The sequence below is a fragment of the Mus caroli genome, chromosome 15, assembly GCF_900094665.2.
Source record: "Mus caroli chromosome 15, CAROLI_EIJ_v1.1, whole genome shotgun sequence".
NCBI lineage: Eukaryota > Metazoa > Chordata > Mammalia > Rodentia > Muridae > Mus > Mus caroli.
The window spans coordinates 95,175,955-95,186,333 of NC_034584.1; the positions used below are offsets into that span (position 1 = coordinate 95,175,955).

The 10,379-nt window shown below is 52.1% G+C and overlaps 2 protein-coding genes across 2 annotated transcripts in view; one reads left to right on the forward strand and one right to left on the reverse strand.

Annotated features, from left to right (window-relative positions):
- Positions 1 to 2,333, forward strand: part of LOC110310109 (keratin, type II cuticular Hb6) — a 5,982-nt gene extending 3,649 nt beyond the window's left edge. Inside the window, exons 6-8 of the mRNA XM_021182801.1 lie at positions 3 to 223; positions 1,988 to 2,019; positions 2,152 to 2,333. Of these exons, the coding sequence (XP_021038460.1) occupies positions 3 to 223; positions 1,988 to 2,019; positions 2,152 to 2,333 (435 nt within the window). The remainder of the gene's footprint in view (positions 1 to 2; positions 224 to 1,987; positions 2,020 to 2,151) is intronic.
- A 6,245-nt stretch (positions 2,334 to 8,578) lies between these two features.
- Positions 8,579 to 10,379, reverse strand: part of LOC110310110 (keratin, type II cuticular Hb1-like) — a 6,020-nt gene continuing 4,219 nt past the window's right edge. The window contains exons 6-8 of the mRNA XM_021182802.1: positions 10,164 to 10,375; positions 9,173 to 9,204; positions 8,579 to 8,745 (exon numbers count right to left, since the gene is read on the reverse strand). Coding sequence (XP_021038461.1) covers positions 8,579 to 8,745; positions 9,173 to 9,204; positions 10,164 to 10,375 — 411 coding nt within the window. The remainder of the gene's footprint in view (positions 8,746 to 9,172; positions 9,205 to 10,163; positions 10,376 to 10,379) is intronic.

Consider the following 10,379-nt stretch of genomic DNA (forward strand, 5'->3'; position numbering starts at 1 on the left):
AGAACACCAAGCTGGAGGCTGCTGTGACCCAGTCTGAGCAGCAGGGAGAGGCTGCCCTTGCTGATGCCCGCTGCAAGCTGGCTGAGCTGGAGGGTGCCCTGCAGAAGGCTAAGCAGGACATGGCCTGCCTGCTCAAGGAGTACCAGGAGGTGATGAACTCCAAGCTGGGACTGGACGTTGAGATCACCACCTACAGGCGCCTGCTGGAGGGCGAGGAGCAGAGGTGGGTCCTGTAGCTTTTCACTTTTCTAACCCTTCTTGGGTCCTCAGCATTGAGCCCCACACCTTGGGTAACCCGTTCATCTTCGCTTCCTCACTTCATGGTCCCGCACGTGGATAGGAAATCTGTGTAAGTCCTTTAACCTTCATCTAACCTTTACTCTTGATGTAACCTTTGATCTAACTCCATCTCACTCACTCCTGCTGGCCTCTCTCTAAGGCTGCCTACATGGAGATACTGGGTTTTGTCCTCTCAAGGTCTAGCTGGTACTCATACCTAGGCTCCACCCTCCTCTTTGCCCCATGGAGGCCTGTGTTCTCAGGACTCCATCTTTTGGTCTAAGCTTTCCCTGGCCAGGTCTATTCCAACCTTGGAAATTCAGATTTATCTCATAATAGTACCTTCTGGCAGCAGAGTCCACCATCCCCTGTTTAGCCACTATGATGGTAACTAATGAGTGCCCTAAAGTACCCTCCCATTGCAGTTTGGACTGATCTAAAGGACAGCAGAGACTAATTCTCTCTTGGAACTTTGTTTTTCCTATTCAGACTTGGGTACTACTAGAGGACCCTCTTGCTGTTCAAGCTTCCTGTGGTGGAGGGCTCCTCAGACCCCAAGTCTTCAAGGACTCCACTTGAAACCAAGCTCTTGCTATTGTACTTTCTGTTTCATGTTCAGCTGCTTGGTTGTGTTCTGAGCCTCTTTTTGTGCATAGCCAGCTTTCAGGGTGGCACCCAGGTAGAGAATCATATGTACCAGGGACATGGGGACACAGATTTGGCATGTGGTCACACCGAGGGATCCTAGGACAACAAAATCGCTTGAGAAGCCTGGAGGTACCTGGTGATGGTATCTGAGAATCTGAAAGTTGGAGACAGACAGACAGACAGACAGACAGACAGACAGCAGACAGGCAGACAGACAGACAGACAGACAGACACACACACACACACACACACAGAGAGAGAGAGAGAGAGAGAGAGAGAGAGAGAGAGATCTCCCTGAAAAAGAACCCCAGTGTGTCCACCACATAGAAGGACAGAGGCAGATGACCACAGTATCTGTTCTGAGTTTGTCAGTCTCAGTCTTTGTGTGTCCTGGCCAAGTCTGTTTGGTTCTCTTCTGGAAAATAATACCAAGTGGAGAAGAAATACAGGTCAGGTAGTGTTGGAGTCTTAACCCTGAACCGTCATTGGCCATTTCCCCTGTGGGTGCCCAACAGGAGGACTGTTATAGGTATCTTCCAATGAGAGGACTGCTGTAGGTAGTTTCCCATCTGCCTCTAAAGTTCTAAGCTCTCATCTCTCCATCTGGGGTCATTGATGAAGACAGTTGTTGTCTTCAGACACAGGGGCAAAATGTTCTGATTTCCCTTAGACCCGTATTGTCACAATGACGGGGTTTAGAAGCTTGCACCTGTTTCCCTCGAATGGACTTACAGCTCAAAACCAACAGGGCAACAGCACCCAGTGCTTCAGCACGTGTGTCTAGGATGTCTTAGTCCCCAGGAGAGCACTTGGATTATTCTGGGAGGAGACCTAGAGCCCACTAGGGTGCACAGTGAATAAGCATGGTGTGATAGAGGACATGCCCTGCCTTCAGAACTCACCTGGTTCCGCCCCCCTCCCCTGCCCAGGGTTACCCCCAGCTCCGGGGTTCTCAGTTTTTCCCCTGCACCCTTTCCCTAGGGCGAGAGCTGAGAAGGACCCATGATGGCTCCGGTAACATGCTTTCGGTGGACTAACATCTCCCTTTCCTCTCCCACAGGTTGTGTGAGGGCGTTGGCTCCGTGAATGTGTGTAAGTAATTCCAGCCTCCCCCTTTCCTGCGGGGTGGCGCGCGCCTTTGGGGCGGGAACATTTGAGCTTGCTGCGGAGACTCTTGGCAATGGCGGTGCCTGACAAGGTTTCCCCTGTTCTCCGGGCTTTCAGGCGTGAGCAGCTCCCGCGGTGGCGTCGTCTGTGGCGATCTCTGCGTCTCTGGTACTGCCCCTGCTGTCAACACAAGAGTGTGCAGCGCCCCCTGCAGCGGAAACGTGGTGGTGGGCACCCCCAATGCCTGCGCCCCCTGCGTCGGGGCAGGCGCCTGCAGCGGAGGCTGTAAGAAGTGCTAGGAGGTCACAATGCTGCAAGCCACTGGCACAGCGGGACAGCACAGCGGGACAGTGGCCTCGGCGCCTTTATCTCATTCTGTAGCTTTCCCTAGCAACTTGTTCCCAGAGTTCTTGCTTTCTTTCCCTTTCTGCCTTTTTGCTGGATTCATTGGTCTTAGGATCTTGGAGGATCCGCTGCCCCAGGATCCTCTTTGTCTGACTTTGCCCGGGTCCTTAGCACGTTTTTGCCTGGGCAAGGAGACAGGGACCCACATGGTTGCCGGCTTTCCTGACACTCCGCTAGAGACCACGTGACCCAGAGCATCTTCTTCCGGGTCTGCCTGGCAGCAGCTCCCCCAAACCAGGGGCTCAGCTGCTTGTTCCTTGGGCTTTGTCTCTTTGCATTCCCAATAAACTAATTGCAGCAAATCAAACTCGCGCCCCCAGTCTCTCCAAAGTGCTACCTATGCCAAGTGCTTCAGCCAGAGTCTCAGGACTCCACCGTTCACCTGGGTGTTTTCCATAGGCAAAGATACCTCCTATCTGGTCTGGAGAAATCAGGCTTTTGGGACAACAAAGCCAAACTCCAGGCAGAGTCTTGTGGGGTGGTCGATATTCTAACTGAGGTGTTCTGTCTCAGCACTGCCGGAGGTTTCCTCTGCCCCTAATTATGATAAGTAAAGACATTTCTAGACAAGGTGAAATGTCACCCAGATTTTCTCAGATAGTCATTTTGCTCCCCTTCTTCGAAGAGCATTTCTGGGGTGGAGGGAGGAAGGGACTCAGAATGGCAGAGGTAGGGAGGAGAGGGATTCTGGGTAGGTCAGGGTCAGGAGACCTGGCTACTGATTCAGAGTGGTGATGTGTGGATAAATACTATGTTGCTTCTCTGCTGGAGAGTGAGGAGAGGTGCACTTAATCCCTAGTGCTGCTCCAGCCGTCCCAGGAGATAGGACAGAGGCTTTGTTCCTAGAGGCACTATTGGAACAGCAGTCTGTCTGTCTGGCTATCTCCAGTACTGCAGCAGGCAGGTCTCTCTTCCTCACTGGACTTCATCTGTGAAATGGGACAATGGTACTTACATTGTGGGGAAGGTGTTAGCTAATGATGAGAGGTAATGAATCTCTACAGAGGGGTGTCACTTTTTAAAGTTTAAAATAATCACAATTTTTCCCAGTGCCGAGGACCAAATCCAAGTCCCTGCACATGCTAGACAAATGCTGCCCCGCTGAGTTATGCCAGGGAGGCTTTGAACACAAGTTCCTGACTCCTCCTGCTTCTTCCTGATTCTGTGGGCACGTGTGTGTGTGTGTGTAGAGCTCTTTCCCTTGGCATCTTTTTGGGTACTGTGATTATGGAGAGGTTCTCAGAGCCTTCCTTGCCAAGGCCCGTCCTGCTGCTGGCTGCCAGCTGGGAGCTGAGGTGGAGGTTATCTGGTGGACTATACCAGCCAGGCTCGAATTATAATAATCTGAGCAGACAGAATTATCACAAGTGGTTATGAACTGCAGTGAGGGCTGGAGGAAGGAGAGGAAGTTGACAAGAGGTAAGACGGTAAACTCAGGAGCTGAGGTGATAGGTGAGGCTTGGGCTGGCCTGGTGCTCTGGTGACCCTTGACCTTCACCTCACCGGACTGAGGGTGACCTAGGGTATCTGTGAAGCACATCTCTGGTTGTGTCTGTGAAGGGATTTCCAGAGATAATTTACTAAGGGGGAGAAGACCCACTCTGAACATGGGGCACTGTCCCCCAATCTAGAGGATTGGATATGACAGGGGAGAGAAGAGGAAGTCAGTCTGGTGGAGACTCTCCCCTCTCCTTAAGGTCGCAGCTTCAACATGGCTTCCCTCCATCTTTGGCTTGCATCCTCCTTCCCAGATTCCTTTTCTTCCAGCCCTAAGGCCCAGGGCTCTTTGTAGAGCTCTTTGCCTGTTTCCTCCAAACTCAAACACTCCTCCAAAAAGGAGAAGAGAGGCTGTCTTAGTCAGGGTTTCTATTCCTGCACAAACATCATGACCAAGAAGCAAGTTGGGGAGGAAAGGGTTTATTCGGCTTACACTTCCATATTGTTGTTCATCACTAAAGGAAGCCAGGACTGGAACTCGAGCAGGTCAGAAAGCAGGAGCTGATGCAGAAGGCCATGGAGGGATGTTCTTTATTGGCTTGCCTCCCCTGGCTTGCTCAGCCTGCTCTCTTATAGAACCCAAGACTACCAGCCCAGAGATGGCACCACCCACAAGGGGCCTTTCCCCCTTGATCACTAATTGAGAAAATGCCTTACAGTTGGAGCTCATGGAGGCATTTCCTCAACTGAAGCTCCTTTCTCTGTGATAACTCCAGCTGTGTCAAGTTGACACAAAACTAGCCAGTACACAAGACTCAGGAAAACAGTGGAGAGCCAGGCTCAGAGGACCCCCAGATTCACAGGCCTTGCCCAAGGCTATAAAGGTGGAACTGACAGGGAGTTCCAGGATTGTGTGTGTGTGCATGTGTGCATGTGTGCACGTGTGTGACTGCCTAGGCTGCCTTTGCTCCACCCACACTCCTGTCCACATGGACCTGTGCAAGCATGTCGGCTCCTCGGGAACATGGTCTTTCTTAGAAACACAACTTTTTGCTGTTGTACGTGTTTTTCACCACTACTTTATCTGGGTGACTCTTCGGACATTTGCTCACATCTCTCCAGTCACACAGCACGTAACTATGGAGCTGGGGATGCGGGCCTAGAGACCATCACCGGAGTCTCTAATACTTGAGGCTACAGTGTCAACCTTGGATAAGTGGAAGGAAGGTGGCTCCCTGGGGTGCTCTGTGTCTTTCTGGGGTGCCCTGTGTGACACTGTGATGAGCCTCCTGAGGTTGCCTGCCCTTAAGGTCTCCTCCTCAAATCCTTGGGAAGAATTATCAATGTCCAAGAGCAGCTTCTAAGAAGGGAAGAACCGCAAGCCCCCCCCCCCCCTTGCGGGGCTTCTGTCCCTGCACTTGCTGAGTAATGAGGTCATCTGAGGCCCAGTAGGGGAGCAAGCGAGGGGGACTGGGAGACCTGAAACACATTGAGTGGTGAATCAGGGCCAGGGTATGGGCCTAGTATACTCTTTTAGAGAGCCTGAGGTCACCTGGGGGTGGGGTGGAGGGAGCACTGGAAGAAGGGACTGTGTTCTGTGGAGGCCTCTGACTGCTGTGTGGTATGAGCAAGCTTCACCCTGCTCTGAGTTGTGTAAATCAGTGGCTTCCAGAAGGAGCTTCGTGCTGGTTGATTCCCTTTTACACAGTGGGATTTGGCTTCATCTGAATGCAAAGAACAAGGCAGGTCCATCAACACTTTGCATCTCCTGTGTATGTGAAGCCACCATTAACTGTCTCACACTGGCCCCGAGGGGCAGACTTAACTCATTCATGTAGGCTGAAAGCATCACCCATGAGCTTATCAGGGTCAATGAGGAACACATGGGCACAGGAGCCGATGAAAACTATATCAGAAAACCAGGACTATGAATTCATACAACACACCAACAAAAGTGAAGGTTGTTCTGTCCATGCAGATCTGACCTTGGGTCTCATCTGACTGGATGGCTGGCAGGCAGGATTGTCAATGGTGTACTTTCTGCCTTCCTAACAGCCCACAGCGACCTGTGTTTGTGTCATCTCTCTGCCTCCTGTAAGTCTTTTATGAACTCTGCTGCCTCCTTAACTCCTCTGCAACCACTCTGTCACACACGCATTGCGGTGTGAATGTGTTGTGTTATCTGAGGAGTAATGTCAGTGTCCATTATCAGAATATAAAGAACCTGAAGCTGGGGGGTTGGTGGTACATACACATAATCCAATCACCCAGAAATAGGGGCAGGAGAACCAGGAATTCAAGGTCAACTTTGGCTACATAGTGAGTTGGAGACCAGTCTAGATGACATGAGACCCTGTCTCAAAAAACCAGCCAACTAACCAACCAATTATGATTGCCAGTGGCCACACTATTTAGGGAAATCAGAATTACTAGATAAATTACAGTCAAGAATACTGGTATAGTTAATTAATTTATTATTCTTCAATAAATCCTGAACTTGTTGAAAGACACAAACATTTGTTCTATGGTTTCATGGCAGGAGGGAGAGAAGCAAGTACATTAGAAGACTGTTTGGGAAGAAGGAGGACAATTCTGGTGGCTGAATCAGAGGGCATCCTAGGCCAGCAGGGGTGCTGGCTTCTGTCCTGGCCAGGACTGTGGCTTCAAAGGGTGCTGCTTTTTGCAAAGTAGAGAGGAGGAAGATGGGAAAAGGGTCAGGAAGATGCCAGGAGAGGCAAGGTTCAAGGGTCAAAGCTGTGGGACAGGGATCAGGGGTCAGCATGGGACCTGCTGCTGAGATCCAGTGAGCCTGGCCTCAGACTTCATCAGTCAGGACCTCAAGTGGAAGCTAAGGTGGAGACTGCCGTGGTGTCCAGGCTCAGGGTGTGAAGGTAGAGGAGCCCTGAATGCTCAAGTGTGGATTCAGGGTGAGGGCTATGAGCCAATGATTGATGCCTGTTGGGGGAATGAGAGCCTGTAAGTCAGGAGATGTGAAACTTAAGAGCCAAGGAGTGGAGGAGGGAGACAGGGAGCTTGGTCTGGGTCCCAGAGGACCTAAGGCCTAAAGAGTGAAGGGGTGGGGTGTTTTTCAAGAGTGTGTGGGTGGGTGGGGAAGGAGCCAGGGGCCGAGGAAGGGGAGAAGCGGGGAGAGTAGCAGTGGTTGATGATTGGGGATGGAGGACACGGAAGGTCTGGTTTCTCCAGCCTAGGGTCAGAGCTTTTCTGGGTCTTCTATCCTGGAGCATCCAGGGACCAGTGAGGTCAATCCAAGAGGAACAGAGTGACCATCTTAGTGTGGGGGATGGGTGCTGGGAACAAGGCATAGAGGTGGCAATGGCAATGAGGAATGGGGTCCAGAGCAACACAAAGTGGCCCTGTGGATACTTCTGACAGTTGCTGCTGTGAAGCATGTGTGTGTGGTGTTAGGATGCAAGGAGCATATATGTGGGAGAAGGAAGTAGGATGTGGATGAAAGAGGGCTAGGGGCAGAGAGACAGACTGGCAGGCAGACAGACACACACACAGAGACAGACAGACAGACAGACAGAGACAGACATGAAGGCAGACAGACAAACAGACAGGCAGATAGACAAACAGGCAGGCAGACAGGCAGGTCAGCAGCAGGCAGGCAGACACAGATAGACACAGACAGACATTAACAGGCACAGGCAGGCAGACAGACACACAGAGACAAGACAGGCAGGCAGGCAGACAGGCAGACAGGCAGGAGGGCAGTCAGTCGTCAGTCAGTCAGAGAGCCAGCCATTCACACACAGGCAGACAGACAGACAGACAGGCAGGCAGGCAGACACAGATACAGGCAGGCAGGCAGACACAGATACAGACAGACAGACAGACAGGCAGACAGACAAATATTAACAGGCACAGGCAGGCAGACAGGCAGACACAGATAGACACAGCCAGCCAGCCAGCCAGCCAGCCAGCCATTAAACAGGCACAGGCAGGCAGGCAGACAGACTGTTAGGCAGGCAGGCAGACACAGACACAGACAGATGGACACCACACACACACACACACACACACACACACACACACACACAACTCTGCCTTTCAGCAGAGCCTATGGGCTCTGGTTTCCTTCCGGGTGAGTTGGAGGAAGGAAGCCTATCTGTCTCACTGTACGAAACACAGGGATTGATTGAGTGGTCTACTGGGAGTGAATATAGGATGTGTGTTTGGGGAAAACAGGTATCAGGGGTCACATCCCCGAAGTCACATGGTCTAGTGGGTGTTACATAGGCAAACCTGTGCTTTGAGCTCTGCCTGGTAAGAATGGGAAGGCAATTCTGTTTGGGAGTGGGGCCTGCAGATACCTACCATAAAGACAGGCCCCAGTGGCTCCAGTCATCAGGCCGTACCACCAAGCCAGTGTCCCCTAGGTGACATTATGAGCCCACCACAAGAAAGCACAACATCTTTCACAGCTCTGAGAGTCAGCACAATTTATTGCACAACAGGGCCTAGAGGCCAGAGGCACAGGAAGCAGCACTGGGTATTCCCAGGGCTGCAGCTGAGGCAGGAGGCTGATCTATCAGCAGCAAGCCCCTTTCCAGCAGGTAGCTGAATGGAGTGGCAGCTGCTGGGGATGGGGAATGTATTCTCAGAACACAAGGGCAGCAGACCTTGAGGCTACCGTGCTTAGCCTTGTAGTCCAGGCCACTTCCTGGCTCCCTCTTGCCTCCTAACACCTCCCTGGGTGACAAGGGCCGCTTCCACAGGGCGCACACAGGCCAGTGCTTACTGCCACATTCCCGCTGCATGGGGCACTGCAGACACTGCCTGTCACAGGCCGTGATCCAGACACACAGAGGTCCCCGCACACAACTCCGCCACGGGAGCTGCTGACACCTGTGAGAACAAAGGCAGGGTCAGTCTTGAAGCCACCCCAGCCAACTTCCCTTTGTCCATTAGTTTGCTCCAGCCCTCTGAGGAATGCTATAACAAAGTCTCAGTTTTAGTGTGCAAGCTGTGTAGAGGAGCCTCCTCTTGGGAGCCAGGAGACCCGAGTTATGGATGTACTTCTGTTCTTTAACCCCTCTGTGGACTCAATTTCCTCACTTCTACAAGGCAGACATTATATTAGGGGACTCTGAGGTCCCTTGGGGTGACATCTTTCTGACCCTAGACATTCTGGGCACTAACCGCAGTCTCTCTGCATGAGCAGTCTAGCCCTCTAGACTCGAGTTAGTAGTGATGCTCAGTGTCTGCACAGTGCACCCGAGAAATCTTTGCTGATGTCTGAATCTGGTTCCCTTTCAGGGTTCATTATACTTACAGACATTCACAGCTCCCACGCCTTCACACAGCCTGTGTGGAAGAAAGGCAGAGAGAAGAGAGAAGGCATCAGAACAGACAGGTTATCGGTATTTCCCTCAGGCGCTGCATTCCTGCTCACGTCTATCTTTGTGTCACGTAGAAAAAGGTGTCTTTGGTGGTGGCTGTGGCACACCACACGGGGCACACCACTGGGCAGACTTCAGACTTGCTTCTGTTCTAATTGCCTCCATTCAGCTGACTCTGCCATGTGTAGCCTGAACAAGTCCCTGACGGACTTGGGGGGTGGGACTCAGCTTTAGGAGGGAAGGACCCAAACAGGCTGATGCTTTGAAGAGATTGTCTGACTGTTGGTGCTGTTTGGGGAAAGCTGTGGAACTTTCAAGGTGAAGCTGAGCTGGAGAAAGTAGGTCACGGGAAGTGAGACTTCCTGTGTTGTACCCAAACTCTGGCTCCTTCTTGTCTGGAGAGCTACCATGTGAACAGTCACTTAACATACCTCCTCACCATGTCCTGAACTGTCTTGCCTGCTCTTCTTGCTACAATGGGCCCAGATGCTCTGGAACTATGAGCCAAAGAAAAGCCTTCACTTGTGTCCTTCTGTCTGGCATTGTGGTCACAGCAATGCAGAGCAGTGATTGTATCCTCCGGGGCACAAAGGCCAGGGGCACACATTGGCCAGCAGCTCTAACCCTAGGCAAGGTGCCCACCATATAAAAGCAAAGGGTAAGGACCCAAGGGAGTTCTGGCCCAGAGGTAGGACACTGGTTCTAATCTTCCCAGGGTCCTATGAGGTGGGTGCTCCGGCCCTGTAGTGACAATGGCTTGTGTGGTAAGTCCACCTAAGGCCAGTTCAAGAGCACTGAGCTCCAAAAATTGTCTCTAACTTCTGTTATTTGGGGGGGGGGGGCTAAAACTGACATGCAAAGGGTGGGAGCAGGCAGGCTAAGCAAGAGAGGTTTTTGAGATAGTTGAGTGGGGAAAGGACTCACCTCTGCTCCTCGCCCTCCAGCAGGCGCCTGTAGGTGATGATCTCAACGTCCAGTCCCAGCTTGGAGTTCATCACCTCCTGGTACTCCTTGAGCAGGCAGGCCATGTCCTGCTTAGCCTTCTGCAGGGCACCCTCCAGCTCAGCCAGCTTGCAGCGGGCATCAGCAAGGGCAGCCTCTCCCTGCTGCTCAGACTGGGTCACAGCAGTCTCTAACTTG